Here is a 23875-nt window from a genome sequence, read left to right on the forward strand (position 1 = left end):
AAATCTTGCAATTCTTTTGGTGTGTAAGTTATTTCTTCTTCAGTCAGAGTTTGTGCTTTCTTTGCCAGAGTATGATGAGATCCTAGTGATGGGTCTGCTGGTAAAAAGTAGGTCAGACAGCACTCAGCTGGGTGATTCTTGAGGGGAATGCAGACTGCCCCAAGTGATGTTATTATAGCATTTTCAAGCAAGAAGACTAGTTTCACAACCTACTGAATGGGAGAAAATGTTTGCAAATGATAGGACCGATAAGGGGTTAATATCCAAAATATATAAACAGCTCATACAACTCAGCATTAAAAAAACAAACAACTTGATTAAGAAATGGGCAGAAAACATGAATAGACATTTTTCCAAAGACATACACATGGCCAACAGGCCCATGAAAAGATGCTCAACATCACTAATCATTCAGGGAAATGCAAATCAAAACCACAGTGAGATATCACCTCACACCTGTCAGAATAGCTACCATCAAAAAGTCTACAAATAGCAAATGTTGGGGAGAATATGGAGAAAAGGGAACCCTTGTATGCTGTTGGTGGGAATGTAAATTGGTGCAGCCACTATGGAAAATAGTATGGAGGTTCCTCAAAAAACTAAAAATAGAACTACCATATGATCCAGTAATTTCACTCCTGGGTATATATCTGAAAGAAACAAAAACCCTAATTCAAAGAGATATGTGCACCCCAATGTTCATAGCAGCAATATCTACAATAGCCAAGATATGGAAGCAACCTGTCCATCAACAGATGAATGGATAAAGAAGATGTGGTATGTATGTACAATGAAATACTACTCAGCCATAAAAAAAGAATGAAATTCTGCCATTTGCAACAACATGGATGGACCTTCACGGTATTATGCTTAGTGAAATGTCAGAGAAAGACAAATACTGTATGTTATCACTTATATGTGGAATCTGAAAAATAAAACAAACCAGTGAATATAACAAAACAAACAGACTCACAGATATAGAGAACAAACTAGTGCTTACCAGTGGTGAGAGGGAAGGGGGAAGGGACAAAATAGAGGAAGGAGATTAAGAGGTACAAAGTACTGTGTATAAAATAAATAAGCCACAAGGATATATTGTATAGCACAGGGAATATAGCCAATATTTTATAACTTTAAACAGAATATAATTTATAAGAATATTTGAATTACTATTTTGTACACCTGAAACTAATATAATATTGTAAATCAACTATATGTCAATTAAAAAAAAATTTTTTTCCCTCAGATATAGGAAGGCAGACTGCTTCTCACAGGCAAGGCAGGCTCAGAGGGACTAGAAAATTTGTTTTTCAGCTTTATCTGAATCCAAACAGAAATCCCCATTCCTAGTTTCTTTCTCAATCAATACCCTTTCACATGAGAGACTTGAAGAGGCTGTGAATTCAGTTGATGTTGTAGTTCTGCAACCACACAATTACATGCGTTTGATTTTTCAGCTACCTCAGCCCTCTGACTACAAGATATGAGATTCCTTTAGGGCTGTCACAAGTGCTTCCTGGTTCTCTGACCATGACTTGAGCCGAACGTTTAAAGACCTAAGCTTCTGTGAAGTTAAGTCATAAAGAGAAAGACAAATACCACATCCCTTATATGTGGACTCTAAAATACAACACAAAGGAAGCTATCTACAAGACAGAAACAGACTCACAGACATAGAGGACAGACTTGTGGTTACCAAGGGGGAGGGGGTGTGGGGGGAGAAGGAATGGGAGTTTGGGATTAGTGGATGCAAACTATTATATAGAGAACAGATAAACGACAAGGCCCTCCTGTATAGCACAGGGAACAATATTCAGTATCCTGTGACAAACCCTAATGGAAGAGAATATGAAAAAGAATATATAACTGAATCACTTTGCTGTACAGCAGAAATTAACACAACATTGTAAATCAACTCTACTTCAATAAAATTTACAAACAAACCAAAACTAACCTAAGCTTGTCGACTTTCTGTAAGTGTTCCAGGGCACTCGGAAGCATCCATCCCACACCACAGTCCTTAGGCATCAGGACTGCCTAACAAGTGTAGCAGCCGCTTGAGCCCTCAATCACAGGGGATAATCTGGTTCATCATGATGCCGAGGCACCACCAGCATCCTGTTTCCCATCGGTGAGGCGCTCAGACCCAAACCAATCTACACATGTCATCTTTGAGGATTTGCTTCCTGGACTACCCAGTCAGGTCCAAGTTGGGCAACAGAAAACATACCAGTTGTCTACACAGATAGATCTTAGTATTTTTTAAAAATTGTAATTAGGTTTAAAGTTGTTGATTTGGTTACAAAAAGTACAAAGAGAACTCCCTAAGGGATCACAGAATTAGCAACTTCAGAGAGCAACTTCCACCCCTAGAGATGAGGGAACAAAGGGGAAAGTTAAAATTATTATTAAATTTACAAACTTACAGACAGGGCCCCTCGGAGCTGAAACTCATACCTGAGGAAGAGAAGTGTCCAGCTGGTACTGACATCTCTTGGGAGTACAATGAAGCTGTCTCTTCAAGTCTTGGTAAAACTGCAAACCGGACTGAGCTGCTGTGGGAAGAGACTACTGCTGCTGCTGCGCCCCCTTAGAAAGACTGCAGGTCAACAGGAAGCCCCCAGAAAAGTTCCATAAACAAACAGGAAGGAGCAATCTTTTCTTTGTTATCCAGGCTCCCGGTTTTCTCTGGCGCCCCCTAACAGGGGGCAGCTGGCAAAGCTGAAATGTGCTTGCACAGCCTTGGCCCTGCATAGCCAAGCTCTGTAGAGAAGGGCAGGTTTGGAGAAAACAGACAAGAGCTCAATCACTGTCACATATGTGTCTGCTAGTGAAAAAACAAAAACAATGTTGCCTTGGAAAGGAAAGAGTCAAAATGAAGGCTCTCAAGAGCCAGGCATCGGAGTTTCAACTTGATTAACCAAGAAATAGCAAGGGACTGAAGGTTTCTGAGTTTAGGAGAGTGACACAGTGGTGAGTTAGGACCTTATTCTCTTTCAGTGTCACTCCTCTATAACCAGGCTTCAGGATAAGCCTCCCACAAGCCACCACTCCTAGATTGTATTTACAGCCCTAGTCCGTTCACAAGGGAAAGATCAGTCTGTGTAGAAGAGCACCGCAGAAAAGACAAATACATACCTTAAATATGGATTTCAAATATATCTGCTAATTCTTTGCCATTTCTACCATCGAGAGGAGTCAAATTTCCCTCCCTTTGCATATGAGCTCACATCAGTGACTCACTTCTACTGAACAGAACGTGGTGGATTTTGAAAAAAGGTAATACAGCTCTCTTAGGGTACTCACCGTTGGAACCCAGCCACCACGCTGTGAGAAAGCAGGGCCACAACTAGGATGCAACACGTGAGATACTCACTTTGGTGAAAAATATAAGTGGTGCCAGAAACTCAGTGATCAAGATAAATAATATTGCAATACATTTTAAACTCCATGCAAAAAACTCCCATAAACAAAACATCAAAATTTCAAATAAAGAGACGATCCATCCAGTTCTGTACTTGTGCCACTCTTCTCACTTGCCTTACCCTAATCCCAGCCCTGTTAGATCATCTTTATTTGAATTTTTGACATTTTGTTCATCATATTTTTACATTATTTTTTTTAAATGTTGTATTACAGTGTTATTAAACTTGATTACTGTAGTGGGCTGAATAGGGACCCTTCAAAATTCATATCTACCCAGAACCTCAGAATGTGACTTTATTTGGCAATAGGATCTTTGCAGATGTAATTAGTTAAGATGAGGTCACACTGGATTAGGGTTGACCCTAAACCCATTGATGGGTGTCCTGAAAGGAGAGTGGGATCTGGAGACACAGAGAGACACAGAGCGGAGACACAGAAAGACACAGAGCAGACACACAGGTAAACAAGCCATGTGAGGACAGAGGCAGAGATTGGAGTTATGCTGCTACAAGCCAAGGATTACTGGGAGCCTCCAGAAGCTAGGACAATGCAGGGAAGGATTCTTCCCTTTAGAGGGAGCACGGCTCTGCCGACACCTTTATTTAGGATTTCTAGGCTTCAGAACTGTGAGAGAATGTGTTTCTGTGGTATTAAGTCACCCAGTTTGTGGTACTTTGCTACAGCAGACCTAGCAAACAAATACAATTACGGAGGCTTTTTTGTGCCCCTTTTAAAACTCTGCACCCCAGAAGAATGCCTCACTCGCTTCACCTGGCCCTTGCCAGGCTTCTTTGTGGGACCTGGGAGGAATTCACTAAAACCTAAGACTTAGTGTAAAGCATTAACAAAATCAGCCTGCTTTGGGAGGGGTCAATTTCTTGAACAGAGACCTGCTTTTTAAATTTTTTTATTACAATTAAAATTACTCAAAAGCAAATCAATTTATTTCGGTCAAAATAACTCATGTTTACATCATATTTATAAAACAAACTGTACAATAAAATACATAGTTTTCACATTTTCTACTTCAATCATCATCTTCTTCCTCTTCATCACTGATCACGTACTTCTTGTGCTTTTTATTTGCTTTATCATCATCTTCTGCTTTTCTCTTTCCAGAAGGCTCACCTTCCTAAACAGATAAAAATTTAAAAAATCTAAAAGTTCATAGAGAATATTTCTAGAAAGGTTTATCAAAAGTAGCTCTGAGGGCTTCCCAGGTGGCGCAGTGGTTGAGAATCTGCCTGCCAATGCAGGGGACACGGGTTCGAGCCCTGGTCTGGGAAGATCCCACATGCCGCGGAGCGGCTGGGCCTGTGAGCCATGATTACTGAGCCTGCGCGTCTGGAGCCTGTGCTCCGCAACGGGAGAGGCCACGACAGTGAGAGGCCCGCGCACCGCGATGAAGAGTGGTCCCCACTTGCCGCAGCTGGAGAGAGCCCTCGCACAGAAACGAAGACCCAACACAGCCAAAAATAAATAAATTAAAAAAAAAAAAAAAAAGTAGCTCTGAGCTGAATAACCCTCTGAAAACCCAAAAATAACATAACTTTTAATAAGAACATTTACCAGCTGAATAAAACCAGTGGTTAAGGTCATGGCCAGTTTCCAAATCTACAAGTACTAGAGGCATTCAAAATGACTACGGAGTAATAACAAAACTAACCCTAAAACCCAATTTCAGGCCCATGAGGGCGAGCTAAGCAATTGTGACCCAGTCTCACAGGGGGAAGAAGCTGTTCTACATGGAGAAGAGCTGCAGGAAAGTGGAAACGGGCTTTGCCCTGGGAAGAGTTAGGGCTCTCCCAAAGAAGTCAGCCTATATAACCACTTGTTCTGCTGACTATTTTGACCATAATTAGGTATTTACTTAAACTTTTTTCTCCACTTGCTGAGCATTTCACTTCTTCGTTATCTAAGAAGCATTCTAAAGACTGTCAATTTTTAAAAATAACCATTTCTTGTTTCGGATGTACTAAAAACTCACATAATAAAGATTTTTTTTTAATATTTGAAAAAAATTTTTGAAGAAATTAAACGCCTTCATACACAAGTTTCCACTGCTTAAAGTCATGTTGTATAATGTGCCAATCGAAACAAAAAATTCGGGAAGTTTTCTAAAAACACTTTTTACAGATAGAATTTGAACAGATCAACATTAAATAATATCAAAAATTGATTAAAATGGAATGATACTAAATATGATACTCCAGGATTGCCTTAACAAGACTCCTCACCAAAAACAAAACAGGGTGAACAAAGTTTAAAGGTTGAAGTTGGGGAAGGCCAAGCATCTTACTACCCTGTCCAGAGAATGCTTCTGGATGTAGCATACAAGCTGGCATAGCCACTTTTTCTGATGTCTGGTCCTCTGAGGAGCAAAATACAAATACTATCTCACACTTGTTTCCTGCCTTATTATCCCGAATGCATCCCACAGACCTGAAGTCATAGGAGAATTCAAAGGGGTAAGTTATGGATCCACAGGAAGAGATCCAGAAGTCCTCCTGCATGTACTTCCCAGCTGGCAGCAATAAAGTTACCCCAACAGCAAGCCTGGAGGATGGATCCTGCCCCCAGGCTGTGACAAGCCTCCTTTCTACTTCCCAGCCTTGAGCAAACCTAGACACTTCTCTCCCAACCCCACACTGGCAAAGGCAAGAAGCACATTCACTACTACCACCACTTTTCATTTATTTTCAGCTGATGAATCTTATCTTAAACTCTTTACATGCCAGCCTGGTTTGTGGCAACCTTCCCCAAGTAAACTTCAGTGTGTACGGTCTCTTCAGCTCTAAAATTCTTTAATGGGTTTAAATTTGAGTGAATAAAAGAATAACTGGCATGGTACGTCTAAAAGGTGGTACAGCCTGTCCTAAAGGATCCTAGACAGGGCCAAGCAGCTGGGAAGTCAGGAGCCAGGTCAAAGCTCTCCCAAAGAAGTCTAATCGGCACCGGTTCTAATCCAATGTCTCTGGTAAGACGCTCTGGAATTCTGCTTTGAAAATCCTTCCAAGACCGACTTCCCCGGCGGCTACAGACAAGCACAGTAAAGCCCAGCAAAGGCATGCAGGCCTGCTACTCCCAGGACTTAGAAAGTTGAGTGGCAACCTTCAGGAGACCTCATTTTGTGAAACCAGGTGTGTGGGATTCTCCCTTACCGAACTTGGCTGGAATAAATCCCTGTGCCATGTAAATGCAACAAATGACGAAAATACTCATATTAGATGAACACAAAGCTTCCTAATACAGCCAGCCATGAATGCAGGTCCCTAAAGACACAGGAACAGGCAGCCCACAGTTATGGAGGAGTTGTCTTCCAACAATTTTACTTTTTAGACTGATTGTAAAACTCACATTATAAACCAGCTCTCAGAGTTTATGTAACCCAAAATATACCTAAGAATATATACAAATAAGGGTGTCTTAAAGTACACGTGACCAACACCAAGAGTGTCAAGGCTTCCAGGGAAACACATTCAGAATCCCAACCACACTGGAGGGGAAGCTGGGACTACCCTGGTTCCAAGTTGCTGATGGCTCCATAAACAGAGGGGCCTCTAACAGGTAAAGCAGGGCAGACAAGGGGGGAATGGAGGCTCCACGAGGCAGAGCTGGGGGAGGAAAGAGACACATGGGGAGGAACCAGACCACCAGCACCACATTCTAGGCAGTCCTTGGCAGGTCGTCTCTTTCCTCCAAGAAAGCTGAGGCCTGGCAGTGATGCCCTTCCTTCCCATTGTCTGCATGTTCCTTTCCACGGGAGTCTTTCCCTTTTCCACAGTTTCTCCTACTACCCATCTTTCCACTTTTGTTGTAATTTAGGTTTTCTAAAGTCTTCACTGCTTACAAAAATAAGGGAGGATAAAAAGTTCTGTTTCTCTCCTTCTTTGTAACTTAGACCCTGTTGGGGAAGGGAAGCTAGCATTCACCCACTTTCATATCTGTTATTTACTATAATACAACTTTACAAGGCAGCGAGCATAAATCCCACAGAACAGATGAGGAAACAGACTTGGAAATGTGAGATGACTTGCTCAAGGCCATACAAGTAGTATAAAATAGCCCAAGATTCAGTAATCCAGTTCATTCTAATCCAGACCAATGCCCTTTCCCCATATCAAGGAATGCTCTGGTGACAACGGTGGTTCTCTGGGGTGGGGACTTAGGGTCTGAAAACTCGCTTTATCTCAGAGGAATAACTAGGCTCATGGCGTGTGGGTAGGGTTTAGTGTGCAAATAAGGAGAGGGACCTAGAGCAGGTCTGACCCCTTTCCTCCTCTCTCCCATTGTGACCCATGCCAGGACTTGAACTGGGGCAATAAGGGGAGGCAGAGGCAGGGGTTGGGAGGTCCAGGCAGAAGTAAAGTCTCTGTTGTCAGGAAAGGGGAAGGGAGGGGTACTTAACAGCGAGTATTTGGGTGCGGAAGGTAGAGGGTAGCTCCTATAACAGACAGCTAGGAGGCATTCGCAAGAGACTTTTTTTTTTTTTTTTTTAAGAGACATTTTTTAAGTCAGAGAGTTACAGGTTTGCAATTGCCCAGACTAGAAGAAGACTATTTGATGGATCACATTTAGAAATCTCGTTTCTGAGAATACTAGAAATAAACAGAAGTCCCATGGCACTTTTCAATTTTTATTCACAGTTTCTGCTTGCCAAAAAATAAAACGGCATCTGCTTAGATGAGGATTCCTGTTTGCCAACAGTTCAACACACTATAAATGCATGATTAAGATGTTTCCTATCTAATTTAAAACAAGTATGTTGCAGAATAATTTAACAATTTTTGTCTAGCTATCTTCCATAGCATGCCACTTTCAAGAAAGACTGGGAAATATTAAATGTTGTAATTAACAATAACGCAAGAACAAAATTCTGTTTCACATGAGAAAAGAGCTCACAGAAGCTCACAGTTCACAGGCTAAAATGATCAAAATACATTAAAATCATGAATAACAGAAACACAACAATGTTCCCACAATATGGCAGAACAATCCTTTGAATAACCCTCCCCTTGAAAATTAATGATGATGAAAAACTATAAACAAACCAAAGTGATGGCAAGAAAATAACGTGTAATCAGAGAACAAAAATTATGCAAAAGCAAGAACCCACAGAGAAAAGCACAGCACAAAAGCAGGCTTTCTCCTTGAAGACATTTACCAAACTGTGTGAACATGAGCTTTGGTTTTATGCCTTGCAGGGTGCTGAGGACAGGAGACAAAGGCCAAGTGGAGCAGATTAATAGCAGACCCCAAAGGACTGTATCTTTAGTGTTCAGGTGAACTAGAAATAAACCCAGGCCGATTTCTCTGAGGCAGGGGTCAGCAAACCTTTTTGGTAAAGGGCCTGAGAATAAATGTCTTAGGCTTTACAAGACATATGTATGGTTTCTGTTGCAACTAATCAACTCTGTCACTATAGAAGGAAAACATCCACAGACAAATACATAAACGAATAACCATGGGTGGATTCCTAGAAAACTTTATTTGAAAAAACAGGTGGCAGGTCAGATTAGGTCAGTGGGATGTAATTTGCCAACCCCTGTTCTAAATGCCTGCAAGGATAATTTCTAATCTCTAACATTAAAACTAATTAACAGGGGATTAAAACAAAAAATTAAAAATTTCTAGGAAAATTCATAACCACAAGTCAGAACCCATCCTTCCAGTAAAACTAAGAAAACCTTATTCCAAGAATATAATTTAAAGTGGTCCCAAGGTACCTGGCAGAAGCAAATATATACCATCTTTGGAGGAATCCATCAATCTAGGCCACAAAAATTCCCATTGACCTGAGCTAAGTAAATCAATCATTTAATTGCAGAACACATGGAGAAATAAGTCATCATGAAAAAGAGCCAGCAGAAGTAATTGGCAGTAAAATCACACATGTAAAGATTTTAGACATTGGAATTATCAGACATAAAAGACCAAACATGTAGGTTTAAAATATTTAAAGACATTAAAAGGAGAAACTGAAAAATATAATTTAGGAGCAAAATTTTTAAAAATGACCAATTAGAAAAAGAAACTAAACCTCTAGAGATAAAAAACTGAAACAAAGTAAAAATTCAGTGCAAGAGATTAACAATGTATTAGACAGCTAAAGAAAGAACCACTGAACTAGAAGGCTCTGAAGAACTGTCCTAGAATGTAGAGAGATAAAGACATGGAAAATATGAAAGACAGACTGAGGATTTGTCATGGAGGATAAAGTAAGAAGGAATAACATGCATCTAATCAGAGTTTCATGAAGAAAGGAGAGACAGAATGGTACAGAAGTAATATCTGAAGAATTAATGGCTGAGAAATTTTCAGAATTGATGAAAGATACCAATCTACAGATTCAGAAAATCTAACAAATCCCAATAAGGAAAATAAAAAGAAATACAAAGTAAGATACCATAGCAAAATTCAAGAACAGCAAAGATAACAATAATCTAAAAAGACTTAAATAGGGACTTCCCTGGTGGTGCAGTGGTTAAGAATCTGCCTGCCAATGCAGGGGACACAGGTTCGAGCCCTGGCCCGGGAAGATCCCACATGCTGCGGAGCAACTAAGCCCTTGTGCCACAACTACTGAGCCTGTGCTCTAAAGCCCATGAGCCACAACTACTGAAGCCAGCACACCTAGAGCCCGTGCTCCGCAACAAGAGAAGCCACCACAATAAGCCCACGCACCGCAATGAAGAAAAGACCCTGCTCGCCGGAACTAGAGAAAGCCCGCGCACAGCAACAAAGACCCAACACAGCCAAAAATAAATTAATTAATTAATTAAATAAATAAATAAATAAAAAGACAAATAAAATAAGTAGGCCATGGGGATGTGATGTACAGCATAGTGACTACAGTTAATAATACTGTATTGTGGGCTTCCCTGGTGGCACAGTGGTTAAGAATCCGCCTGCCAATGCAGGGGACACAGGTTCGAGCCCTGGTCCGGGAAGATCCCACATGCCACAGAGCAACTAAGCCCATGCGCCACAACTACTGAGCCTGCGCTCTAGAGCCTGCAAGCCACAACTACTGAGCCCACGTGCCACAACTACTGAAGCCCGCCTGCCTAGAGGCTGTGCTCCGCAACAAGAGAAGCCACTGCAATGAGAAGCCCATGCACCGCAACAAAAAGTAGCCCCCGCTCGCCACAACTAGAGAAAGCCCACGTGCAGCAACAAAGACCCAACGCAGCCAAAAATAATAAATAAATAAATAAATACTGTATTGTACAATTTAAAGTTGTTAAGAGCATAGATCTTAAAAGTTCTAATCACAAGAAAAAAACATATAACCATAACTAAACATATAACTATTGTGGTGTGATCATTTTGCAATATATACATATATCGATCAAATCTTTATGTTGTATACCTGAAACTATTATAATGTTATATAATGTTACATGTCAATTATATTTTGAAAAAAGACTTAACATTTCTCAGCACCTGTACTCTTATAATTTGAAGAGGATACTGTCAAAAACGTAAGTTAAAATTCCTTTGAAAATTTATTATTTCAATAATAGATGGAAATTTGTTTTCTTGAATTACTCAATACTATTTCAAATATGAGTTCATCTAAATAAAAAGAACACAGATTTTTCTACCATAAGAATTATATCTGTAATTTAAAAAATATATTGACCGGGATGCCTGACAAATGGACCCCGGGTCGAGAGCAGAGGCCGAATCACAGGCCATGAGAACTCCAAGCAGAAAGCGAGCCGGCGGTCTGGGCGCATGATCTCTTCTGCCAACTGCTCCTTCATAGTATAATTTTAAAACACAGTTACAGGGACTTCCCTGGTGGCACGGTGGTTAAGACTCTGCGCTCCCAACACAGGGGGCCCGGGTTCGATCCCTGGTCAGGGATTCCACATGCATGCCACAACTAAGAGTTTGCATGCTGCAACTAAGGAGCCCATCAGCTGCAACTAAGGAGCCCACGTGCCACAACCAAGGAGCCCGTGAGCCACAACTAAGGAGCCCATGAGCCGCAACTAAGGAGCCCACATGCCACAACTAAGGAGCCCACCTGCTGCAACTAAGACCTGGCGCAACCAAGTAAATAAATAAATAAATATACTAAAAAAAAAAAACAAAAAAAAAAACCCACAGTTACAGAGCTTCAAAAATATTGATCCTAAAAATGTTTTAATCTCTAAAAGCAGAAATTATGTCACTTTCTCATGTTAATAACTTCTAATACTATATTATTGTTTATTTGTCTTTAACATCTTTATTGGAGTATAATTGCTTTACAATGGTATGTTAGTTTCTGCTGTATAACAAAGTGAATCAGCTATACATATACATATATCCCCATATCTACTCCCTCTTGCATCTCCCTCCCACCCTCCCTATCTAATGCTATTTTAAATAACGCGTTAATTCAAAATGTATCTGCTTTTTAAAAAGCATAAAACAAAGAAAAAAACAAAATATATATATATATATATAAAATAAACAAAAAGAGAAAAAGAAAGCTGAGATACATGCTCTGATCTACCCACATTAATGATTTCTAGTTCTCTAGTCGAGCCTTGGTATCTCAGGGCCATGTGTCTTCTCCCAGGCCTTTCCATCTACCTGGCATGCCCACCCTGGCTGGTTTGCCCTGCACACTTAGCATTCTTCCTTCAACACCCAATGAGAGGTCTCCTTCTCTGAGCAGAGGTATCAGACCCTCCTCTGGGCCACCCCTAGTCCTGTTACTGCATTTATCTCTCTGAGCTTCAGTGAAGTGTGTAGACATCTATCTGTGCTCCTGGGCTGTGAGCTCCTCTTCATTCCAGGAGTTGACTTGTAGGTACAGGGTAAACCTCTAGAATTGAATAAATTTGGTTTACCTCATCACTGGTGAGTTTCTTTGCTTTGAGTAATCTTTGAGCCTTATCTTCTTCTGATCCCTCATCACTGTCTGATGAATAGATCCTGGCTCGTTCCTCTGAAAGCAAAGGAAGAAGATTTGTGAGTGACTTTCAAAGACAATGATCCATTCATTCCCGGATTTTTCTTCTGATGAATATCTTTAGTTCCATTGTACATTTTTTCCAGAGGAAACAAATAATTAAAATTTTTTAAAACTTAAAGGTAAATGTGGGCTTCCCTGGTGGTGCAGTGGTTAGGAATCTGCCTGCCGGTGCAGGGGACGCGGGTTTGAGCCCTGGTCCGGGAAGATCCCACATGCTGCGGAGCAACGGAGCCTGTGCACCACAACTACTGAGCCTGCGCTCTAGAGCCGAGAGCCACAGCTACTGAGCCTGTGTGCCACAACTACTGAAGCCCACGCGCCTAGAGCCCGTGCTCTGCAACAAGAGAGGCCACAGCAATGAGAAGCCCGCGCACCGCAACGAAGAGTAGCCCCTGCTCGCCGCAACTAGAGAAAGCCCACGCACAGCAAGACCTGATGCAGCCAAAGATAAATAAATAAAAATAAATTTATTTTTAAAAAAAGGTAAATGTAAGTTTAGATATGTTGAAATGAAGCACTTACCCTCTCAAGTACAAGAATGGTTTATCTGACCACTTTTTTTTTTTTGGTATCTGACCACTTTTAAATATTAAAAAGGCCTGTGCAAGCTGATTAAAGAGACAGACACCACTATTTCCAAATAAGTTTTTAAAGTCTGAGTCATTCTTTTATCAGGGTAACAGTTAATTCCAAAGTACGTTTTAAAGATAAAAGCAAGAGGTGGTTTCCTGGTCCTGTAAAGACGGTTTGTTGCCAAGTGGACATTTCAAAGGGAGATGGAGATGAATAACAGCCTCTGCTGATGCCCCAGCCCAGGTGAAGCGCAGGTAGAATAGGAACAGCTGATGTCAGACCAACCCCCTCACCTCAGAACCCAATGCTCTCTCCTTCTCCCCACTCCCTGCCTATCTGACTATTGGACAGAACTGATCGCTAATGAACTTCTCCATTACGTTTTTAATCACTGGGAAACTGAATACTATATAACTCTTCCCTAAAAAATCCTCAATTTTTTGGTTTTTATTTAGTGTATATGTGATGTATTTCCACAGTTAATCTTTTCTGTGGGAAATCTGCACTAACAAAAAAATAAAAATAAAAGGTCTCTGTATTATAGTCCCAAAATAAATAAAATGCAGTTGCTGTGAAAAAGGAGAAGGGAGTTTCACAGGATGGTCAGAGAAAGGGAAAATTGGGTGTTCTTATAATTTATCATTCTAACAGGGCAAAACCAGGAACATGGTCACCCAAGGTATACCTTACATTGTACAGTGATTCCCAAATCTCTATCAAAGCTAACCTGGGGGGGATTAGATCCTCATTTTACAGATGGGGAACTCGGTATTCAGAGATATGGAGTCATTTGCCCGAAGCCGATGAGTGGTAAGAACAATGACAATAGTTTTGGGTAACATTTATTTAGTACTTGTTATATGCCAAGGGCTGGATAAAGTACTTTATATGTATTATGTCAGTCGATTCTCAAAACAACCTCATCGTGGTATAAATACTATTACCAATAGGTTGTTCTTTTCTTGATAAGGGTAACAGAAAAGAGGTACTATAACTTTCCAAAAGTCATCCAACTAAAAAGTGAGACAGTTGGGAATTCCCTGGTGGTCCAGTGGTTAGGACTCCGTGTTTTCACTGCTGAGGGAGTGGGTTTGATCCCTGGTTGGGGAACTAAGATCCCGCAGGTCGTGTAGTGTGGCCAAAAACAAAACAAAACAAAAAGTGGCAGAGCTCAGTCCAGTCCAGGTCTTCCATCTTCAGGTTCAGTTTGCTTTTTTAAGTATGACATCTTGCTGCAGGCTGTGGGGAAACTTCTGGAGACTGACACCTCAGAAGTCAGATTGCCTTGGTTCAAGAACTGTCCACGTACCAACTATGTGTCTTTGGGCAAGCCACTCAACCTCTCAAAGTCTCCAATTCCTCAGTAAGAACAAGACAAAAATGGACCTTGAAGCATTATGCTAAGTGTAATAAGTCACACAGAGAAAGACGAATACTGCTTGATCTCACTTGTATGTGGGATGTAAAAAAAAGGAAAACAAAAAAACAAGCTCATAGATACAGAGAACAGATTAGTAGTTGCCTGAGGTGTGGTGTGGAGGGTGGAGGAAAGGGTGAAGGGAGTCAAACGGTACGAGTTCCAGTTAGAAGATAAATCAGTCACGGGCATGTAATGTACGGCGTGGTGACTAAAGTTAGTAACACTGTACTGCATATTTAAAAGTTGCTGAGAGAGCAGACCTTAAAAGTTCCCATCACAAGAAAAATAATTCCGTAACTATCTTTGGTGGCAGAAGTTAACTAGACTTATTATGGTGATCATTTCACAATATATACAAATACCGAATCATTAGGTTGTACACCTGAAACTAATATAATTAGTTTAGTAATCAATTTTTTAAAAAAAGAACAAGACAATAGTAGTAACTGGGTCTTAACATTGTTATGAGGATCCAATAGGATGCATGTTTGAGTATTTGCCTGGGATTCAGTATGTGCTGAATAAATGTTAACCATTATAAATTATTGGTACTTGTGAAAGAAGGGAATATGCAATGGAGAACTTTGAAAGAGAACACATGTATTTGCTGAAAAACTGAACTTCCTGATTCTTAAAAACTGAACTTCTTGATTCTTAACTAGTAATTTAAAAAGTTGAGAGAAGTTCCAAATATAATCAGCAGACTTTCAAATCAGAAAGCAGAAGCTCAAGGGATGAGTCTGAAAGCGAGAGAGCACAGGCAGCTTCTACCCTTCCAGGCCGACCTGAAAGGATTCCACAATGACTCTTCAGCTCTTTAGACCTCAAAATGTCTCACTCATTAACACTGGTTCCTTACAAATAAAATGTCCAGTGACTGAGCATTCAGAGTATGCTCAATGCAAAGATAAATTCCTGGACCCTGACATGATGACATTTAATTTCTGCCCAAACTCACCTCGAATGCCTCCTTTGTATCGGTTTTTAATGGCAGCCAAGCTGATGGACTCCTCACCTTCCTCCTCCTCATCATATCGATCAGGTTCTAGGTAGCTAGCACTCAGCCCCCGCTGGTGCTGTTTCTCTCTCATGCGGCGCTGCTGAGATTCCCTACGAATAGAAGCCCTCAGACGTTCTTCTTCTTTCTGTAAAGAAGCAAATAAATTACTGAACTTTAAAACAAAAAATGAACTCACTTAGTGCCCCCTTGAAACTACTTTACTGTAAAGAACACGTAAATGCCTCGCCCAGGACAACACCAGTTCCTGTGTCCTCAGGGTACAGTTCTCTCCATTTTACACCTCTGTTACCACACATGGTCATCATCTTGTTCAGTTCGAAGGCGTGAAGACAACACAGGGTGAAGAGGCAAAGCCTCCCTCCCTCACACCAACCGCCCCATCAGAACTGGCACCGGCACAGCCTAGGGAGCTGCAGCGTCCCCTGTGCTGCCAGGCAGAGCCCAGAGTGTGGCGACCAGCCTGAGGAACCTCGTTCATGTCCAGTGGATGCCTGAGGGAGGCGGGTTCTCTTCACCCCTGAGACAGACGTCTGACTTGCCCAGGCTCCACCAAACTACCGTGGTGCCCAGATATTCCAGTCTGGGGCCCTCAACCCAGAGAGCTCCCCACAGCTCCTGATGGCAGGATGGGGAGGTTCTGGTGGGGAGGGTCCCTGAGCCCCAAAGCAGAGCCTTCATTCCCTTCCATCTGCCTGGCTTCTACACATTGGGGTTCACTAGGCAGGGCCAGGGTATGAGAAGTCAGGGATATTCTGGCGTTTCTCTGATTCCTCATTTAATTGCTTTATTACTGCATACAACTCTAATTCTGTTGCTGGACATTGTTTCATTAAATAGTATGTGGTTGTGCTGAGTATAGAGTAAAAATCACTGTCAGTAGAATAGGGATTAAGAACAAACTAGCTGATTCCTTGTGCATTTCCATGTAAGCTGGGGATGTGAGGGAGGGCTTGGGGCATCTCTCAGTGTGGTCCTGGAGTCTTCAAGTTCCTCCAGCTCCCCTACCTTCAGGAGAAAAGGGGGGAAACTTCTTGTCTATTTATATTCTACCTAGACCAAATCTCTCGAGCATTTCCACTGATTTTTGACATGGACTCTAAACCAGACATAGATGATTTAATCATCCTTGAAATTATCTGTGAAAGTTCAGATTCTTTCAGTCATCTGTTTGCCAAACTCTCAGGACCTGGTGGGAGAGAACCCAAGCCAGGGTTTGTTTTAGGACTATCACCATATTACCCATTTGCCAAATGCTTAGGAAATGAAACCAGCTCTGTGTTCATGCCAGCTGGAAGGATAAATAGTGGGTCAATAAGAGATGATGAACAACATTTTAGGAAATGCTATTCTTAATATTCCAAAATTCCAGGATAAAGCTCAGCCAACATACCTTAATCATCTCTGTGCGCTGGCATTCAGGATCACGACCAGCCATTGGTAAGATTCTAATCTTCTGTGTCTTTGAACATCTATCTGCAAGTGACAGGGTCATCTTCCTATGTGTGGCACTGTCTGTAGAGTGAGGTCTGCAGGAAATGAACAAAAATACCTCACTGTTTAGCAAATACATTTGTGAGCCAGTCACATCAACATCAAAGGAAGCCAGTGACCATTTCCTATTCCCTAGAAAAAAATACACAGGGACACAAAAACAATATACTAGATGGGGATTCTGAACTTTCTTCATTCTGTAGCTTACTAAAACATTCTTATCTCACAAGTAAAGTGAAATACAGAAAGCTGGAGTAAAAAAGGCTTGCACAGCACAATTACTCTCTAGAAGCAGTAAATGGATGGGCTTAAGCAGCATTTACTGAATACTAAGTGCCAAGCACTGTACTTTTGTGTTTTACATATTACATGACTTCATTGTCACAGCTCCTCTATGAGATAATTATTACATTTTATATATTAGGAAACTGAGGCAAGGAAAGGTTGAGAAAGTTACACAAGGTCATGCAAGTGGAAATGGGACTCAGATACAGGTCTATCTGATTCCAAAGCCTATAATCTTGACCATTACAATTTTCAAAACTGTAAGTCATAACCAAGAATATTGTGTCCTCTCCAAAGATAAGCATTACCCAAGGAGGATGGTCTGCTTAGAATCAAGAAAAGGAAAACAAGAATGTTTCATTGTAGTGCCTACGCTGCCTAGACAAGGGGGATGCTCTCGCCAGCTGACCTGAGTATCCTGGGCTGCTTGGGGGACACATCCTTGGAGAGGTAATGGATGCAGCAGCCTAAAGAACGAGATAACCTCAGCCTTCACAGCCACCAACTCACTGCCTTTCCTCTGATCCCATGCACACTAACAACCTCTAATTACTGCACTGACCTGCAAGTATTCTTAGGCCTCCTGGCAGTTATAGTAATCACTAGAATTAATAAACTGACATTCTGGTTTACATAACAGTCTCTTGGAAGTTTAGTTAGCATGACCTGGTTCCCTGTGAAACAGCAACTTGACAATATAGCCTTTGAACCTTCAGAGCTGAGAACCAGATCTTGGTCTCTGGGGAACTATACTGCAAGGTTATGCCAATCAGGAGTCAGGCACTTTGAACAACACCTATATTTCACCGCTTTTATTGTAACAAATAGTACGTTGATGAGAGTAATTACCTGAATGTGAGTTTGGTTTTAAAGACGGCTTGTCCCTGTAGACCGGTACCTTGTCTTATAAAAAGGTGGTTGTGATCACCCTGCAGTGGAGCCTTGTAAACATCAAACACCTCATTGCCTAAATGCAGGGACATGCTGAAAAGAAGGAACACTTCACACGTAAGTCAGAAAGCTTTCACTCTATCATTTTACTTCACTTGAAATGTGATTCAGCTCCTGCTTTCTCTCCTTACACAGAATTCAGAAGGAAGGAAAGAATAAAGAAGGCATGATGTGGAAAACGACCTACACAGAAGTAAAACACTCTGTATGTTTATGCTTAGAAGTAAAACATGCTGTGACGTTCACTCAGCTTCTACCACCTTCCCAGTGAAGGGCAGTTTTACTAAAGCGTCAATTTGTAAGGAGGGAGGGAAGTTGGTCTAACTTTTCCAGACTACTATGCTGGAGCCAAAGAGGATGGTCACATTTCCAGCCTACTTTTAATGTCTTCTACCAGCCTGTATGACCCTCAACTGCCTATTTATTTCTCTCAGGTTTTCTTTGCAATGCCAGGGACTAAACAATGGAAATTCTTTAATAAGAGGTGTACCCCAAATAAGGTCATATTCCAAAGCTTGATCCCTCCCAGCCACATTCTGGGTATTTCCATACTCTTCAGGCATTTGTGCTCACCTTCCATCGGACCACTTGACTATCCGAGCATTGCTTTCTTTAATTTCATTTCCTTCTTCATCCCGGCGTATCCTCCATCGTATAGTATTTTCTACCTGTTTTAAAACACAAGTGCCTCAGAACACTGTAGTTTGTGCTTCTTCTCTCCTCAAGAGACACAAAATCACAGAATAAATGTGCATAGATAGTGACAGAAAAACAGACACTGAAACCCTCTTGTTTTAATCACCTAGAGATTCCGGATAAAATAACAACAGGAAAGAAAGTACGCTTAAGTGAATTTCTGAGCTCCTAGTGCTAGAACCAGAGACAGAGCTCAGTGCCAGAGCAGCTCAGCAGATGCTAAATCTGTGGTAAACTCCAGAAGTTTTAAGACGCAGGAAGAGCTAGGAGGACAAGAAATAAGGCTTGAGGCCATATGAGATGGCAATTTAGGATTGAGACTCCCTGTATAAACAGGTTCTCTCACAGAGCTAAAAACCCAATAAATGTGGGACTAAAAAACTCTGCCAACTGGCCTAGGGAAGCTCCCCACACATGGGTAAGGAAAAAAAAAAGCACCTTATGAAAATAAAAACCCCAGGTTTGAGCAGGTTTAGAGTCTAACTTTATCTTAACTTTATAGGGTGGGTGGGGGGGTAGGAGGTGGTTTGGGGTCGGGAAGAGGGAGCACCAGGCAGATGTGGAAAATATTCAAGGGCTTCCTAAAATGAAAACCACTATTATTGAAATTGAAAACTCAATGGGGGCTTCCCTGGTGGCACAGTGGTTGAGAATCCGCCTGCCAATGCAGGGGACACGGGTTCGACCCCTGGTCCAGGAAGATACCACATGCTATGGAGCAACAAAACCTGTGCGCCACAACTACTGAGCCTGCGCTCTACAGTGCATGAGCCATAACTACTGAGCCCGTGTGCCACAACTACTGAAGCCCACGCGCCCTAGTGCCCATGCTCCACAACAAGAGAAGCCATCACAATGAGAAGCCTGTGTACCGCATCAAAGAGTAGCTCCCACTCTCCGCAACTAGAGAAAGCCCGCATGCAGCAATGAAGACTCAATGAAGCCAAAAATAAAATTAATTAATTAATTAATTAATTAAAAAAAAAAAAACCTCAATGGGACTTCCAGGAAAATAAAGCACACTAAATGCATGTACTTTATCCCTGCTGCATCCTGGAAACACACTAAAATGACAGTAAAGAATTAAAAAAAGGATAAACTCACGAGGATAAAGAAAATGTGAATTAAGATGGCGTCGAAGAGAAGCCAACATTTTGAAAACCGATAGATCTAAGCCCAAGCTTCCCTCTGCCTCTGCCCTCACCACCAACCCTAACAGCAGCTGCTCCCACTCCCAGTTAGATTTTCTGGATCTCCTCTGTTAATTGCAACTGCCTTTACAACTGAGCCCAAATGTTTTCCCTCCAGTTTTCCCCTTTACTTCTCTAGTCCTCACTATATAAACAAACAACTATGAAGCTGGCTGATTAAAAACTCGATAATATTCATGAATTAAATATGATGTCAAATCTGAGATTTGTTTCCAAATAGTCTGGGTAAGGTGGGGTGGGGAATACAGATGAAACAAGATGTCCAACCTGACAACCACTGAAATGAGTGACGGGTACATGATATTTTATTATACTGTTTTCATTATATCTGTATATGTTTAAAATTTTCCTGAATAAAAGAAACGAAATGATCTGTCACAATTCCTGCCTTCCTTCTCATACAAAATAGGTTAGCCACATGCAAGTATGAAGACACATATGGGCCATTATTAACTGAGAAGCCACTTTGAAAAACGCTTCCTATTATATAAGGTGATTCAAATAATGATGCTATGAAAGGATAAAACACTCCTACGTCTTACCCTACTGGGATGAAAGACACAGCAAAGTACTTCTAAAGCCAGAGGACCTCATAGAGGTACATAAACTGTACCTGGTTCTTTGCTCATTAAAGAGTTAATTATACCACCGACTCTTTAAAAATGGTCAGCCTAGTCTCTAGAACATCACTCAAGAAACCAAGGGTCCATGGTTATTTTCCATCACACATCAAGGTTTTGAAGAACAGTCTGGAGAGACTGGTTCCAGATGGCGGAGTAGAAGGACATGCGCTCACCCTCTCTTGGGAGCGCACCGGAATCACAACTAACTGCTGAACAATCATCGACAGGAAGACACTGGAAGTCACCAAAAAAGATACCCCACATCCAAAGACAAAGGAGAAACCACAATGAGACGGTAGGAGGGGCGCAATCACAATAAAATCAAATCCCATAACTGCTGGGTGGGTGACTCACAAAATGGAGAACAATTATACCACAGAAGTCCACCCACTAGAGTGAAGGTTCTGAGCCCCACGTCAGACTTCCCAACCTGGGGGTCTGGCAACGGGAGGAGGAATTCCCAGAGAATCAGACTTTGAAGGCTAGCAGGATTTGATTGCAGGAGTTCAACAGGACTGGGGGAAACAGAGACTCCACTCCTGGGGGGCACACACAAAGTAGTGTGCGCACTGGGACCTAGGGGAAGGAGCAGTGACCCCATACGAGACTGAACCAGACCTGCCTGCTAGTGTTGGAGGGTCTCCTGCAGAGGCAGGGGGCAGCTGTGGCTCACCGCGGGGACAAGGACACTGGCAGCAGAAGTTCTGGGAAGTACTCCTTGGCGTAGGCCCTCCTGGGGTCTGCCACTGACCCCACCAAAGAGCCCGGGTAGGCCCCAGTGTTGGTCACCTCAGGCCAAACAACCAACAGGGAGGGAACTCAGCTCCACCCATCAGCAGACAAGCAGACTAAAGTTTTACTGAGCTCTGCCTGCGTGAGCAACACCCAGCTCTACCCACCACCAGTCCCTCCCATCAGGAAGCTTGCACAAGCCTCTTACACAGCCTCATCCACCAGAGGAGACAGCAGAAACAAGAAGAACTACAATCCTGCAGCCTGTGGAACGAAAACCACATTCACAGAAAGATAGACAAAATGAAAAAGCAGAGGACTGTGTTCCAGATGAAGGAACGAGATAAAACCCCAGAAAAACAACTAAATGAAGTGGAGATAGGCAACCTTCCAGAAGAATTAAGGATAATGATAGTAAAGATGATCCAGGACCTCGGAAAAAGAATGGAGGAAAAGATCGAGAAGATGCAAGAAATGTTTAACGAAGACCTAGAAGAACTAAAGAACAAACAAACAGAGATGAACAATACAATAACTGAAATGAAAAATACACTAGAAGGAATCAGTAGCAGAATAACTGAGGCAGAAGAATGGATAAGTGACCTGGAAGACAGGATGGTGGAATTCACTGCCGTGGAACAGAATAAAGAAAAAAGAATGAAAAGAAATGAAGACTGCCTAAGAGACCTCTGGTACAACATTAAACCCACCAACATTCACATTATAGGGGTCCCAGAAGGAGAAGAGAGAGAGAAAGGACCTGAGAAAAAATGTGAAGAGATTATAGTTGAAAACTCCCCTAACATGGGAAAGAAAATAGCCACCCAAGTCCAGGAAGCGCAGAGAGTCCCATACAGAATAAACCCAAGGAGAAACACGCCGAGACACAGAGTAATCAAATTGACAAAAATCAAAGACAAAGGAAAATTATTAAAAGCAACAAAGGAAAAACGACAAATAGCATACAAGGGAACTCCCATAAGGTTAACAGCTGATTTCTAAGCAGAAACTCTACAAGCCAGAAGGGAGTGGAATGATATATTTAAAGTGATGAAAGGGAAGAACCTACAACCACGATTACTCTACCGGGCAAGGATCTCATTCAGATTCAACAGAGAAATAAAAAGCGTTACAGACAAGCAAAAGCTAAGAGAATTCAGCACCATCAAACCAGCTCTACAACAAATGCTAAAGGAACATCTCTAAGAGGGAAAAACAAGAGAAGAAAAGGACCTAAAAAAACTAACCCAAAACAATTAAGAAAATGGTAAAAGGAACATACATATCGATAATTACCTTAATTGTGAATGGATTAAATGCTCCAACCAAAAGACACAGGCTGGCTGAATGGATACAAAAACAAGACCCATATATATGCTGTCTACAAGAGACCCACTTCAGACCCAGGGACACATACAGACTGAAAGTGAGGAGATGGAAAAAGATATTCCATGCAAATGGAAAACAAAAGAAAGCTGGAGTAGCAATACTCATATCAGATAAAATAGACTTTAAAATAAAGAATGTTACCAGAGAAAAGGAAGGACACTACATAATGATCAAGAGATCAATCCAAGAAGAAGATATAACAATTATAAATATACATGCACCCAACATAGGAGCACTTCAATACATAAGGCAACTGCTAACAGCTATAAAAGAGGAAATTGACAGTAACACAATAAGAGTGGGGGACTTTAACACCTCACTTACACCAATGGGCAGATCATCCAAACAGAAAATTAATAAGGAAACACAAGCTTTAAATGACACAATAGACCAGATAGATTTAATTGATATTTATAGGACACTCCATCCAAAAACAGCAGATTACACTTTCTTCTCAAGTGTACATGGAACATTCTCCAGGAGAGATCACATCTTGGGTCACAAATCAAGCCTCGGTAAATTTAAGAAAACTGAAATCATATAAAGCATCTTTTCCGACCACAACGCTATGAGGATAGAAATCAATTACAGGGGAAAAAATGTAAAAAACACAAACACATGGAGGCTAAACAATACGTTACTAAATAACCAAGAGATCACTGAAGAAATCAAAGAGGAAATCAAAAAATACCTAGAGACAAATGACAACAAAAACACAACAATCCAAAACCTATGGGATTTAGCAAAAACCGTTCTAAGAGGAAAGTTTATAGCAATTCAATCCTACCTCAAGAAACAAGAAAATTCTCAAATAAACAATCTAACCTTACACCTAAAGGAACTAGAGAAAGAAGAACAAACAAAACCTAAAGTTAGCAGAAGGAAAGAAATCATAAAGATCACATCAGAAATAAATGAAAAAGAAATGAAGGAAATGACAGCAAAGATCAATAAAACTAAAAGCTGCTTCTTTGAAAAGATAAACAAAATTGATAAACCATTAGCCAGACTCATCAAGAAAAAAGGGAGAAGACTCAAATGAATAGACTTAGAAATGAAAAAGGAGCAGTAACAACTGACACT

General features: G+C 41.3%; 1 protein-coding gene across 1 annotated transcript in view; it reads right to left on the bottom strand.

Annotated features, from left to right (window-relative positions):
- Positions 1-4348: 4348 nt before the first annotated feature.
- The window catches only part of LEO1 (LEO1 homolog, Paf1/RNA polymerase II complex component), a 46520-nt gene continuing 26993 nt past the window's right edge, over positions 4349-23875 (bottom strand). The window contains exons 7-12 of the mRNA XM_082387877.1: positions 18715-18809; positions 18040-18174; positions 16805-16940; positions 15352-15538; positions 12276-12373; positions 4349-4558 (exon numbers count right to left, since the gene is read on the bottom strand). Coding sequence (XP_082244003.1) covers positions 4454-4558; positions 12276-12373; positions 15352-15538; positions 16805-16940; positions 18040-18174; positions 18715-18809 — 756 coding nt within the window. The 3' untranslated portion in view covers positions 4349-4453. The remainder of the gene's footprint in view (positions 4559-12275; positions 12374-15351; positions 15539-16804; positions 16941-18039; positions 18175-18714; positions 18810-23875) is intronic.

Source organism: Balaenoptera borealis (assembly GCF_965194805.1).
Source record: "Balaenoptera borealis genome assembly, chromosome: 3".
In the NCBI taxonomy this organism is placed as follows: Eukaryota; Metazoa; Chordata; class Mammalia; order Artiodactyla; family Balaenopteridae; genus Balaenoptera; species Balaenoptera borealis.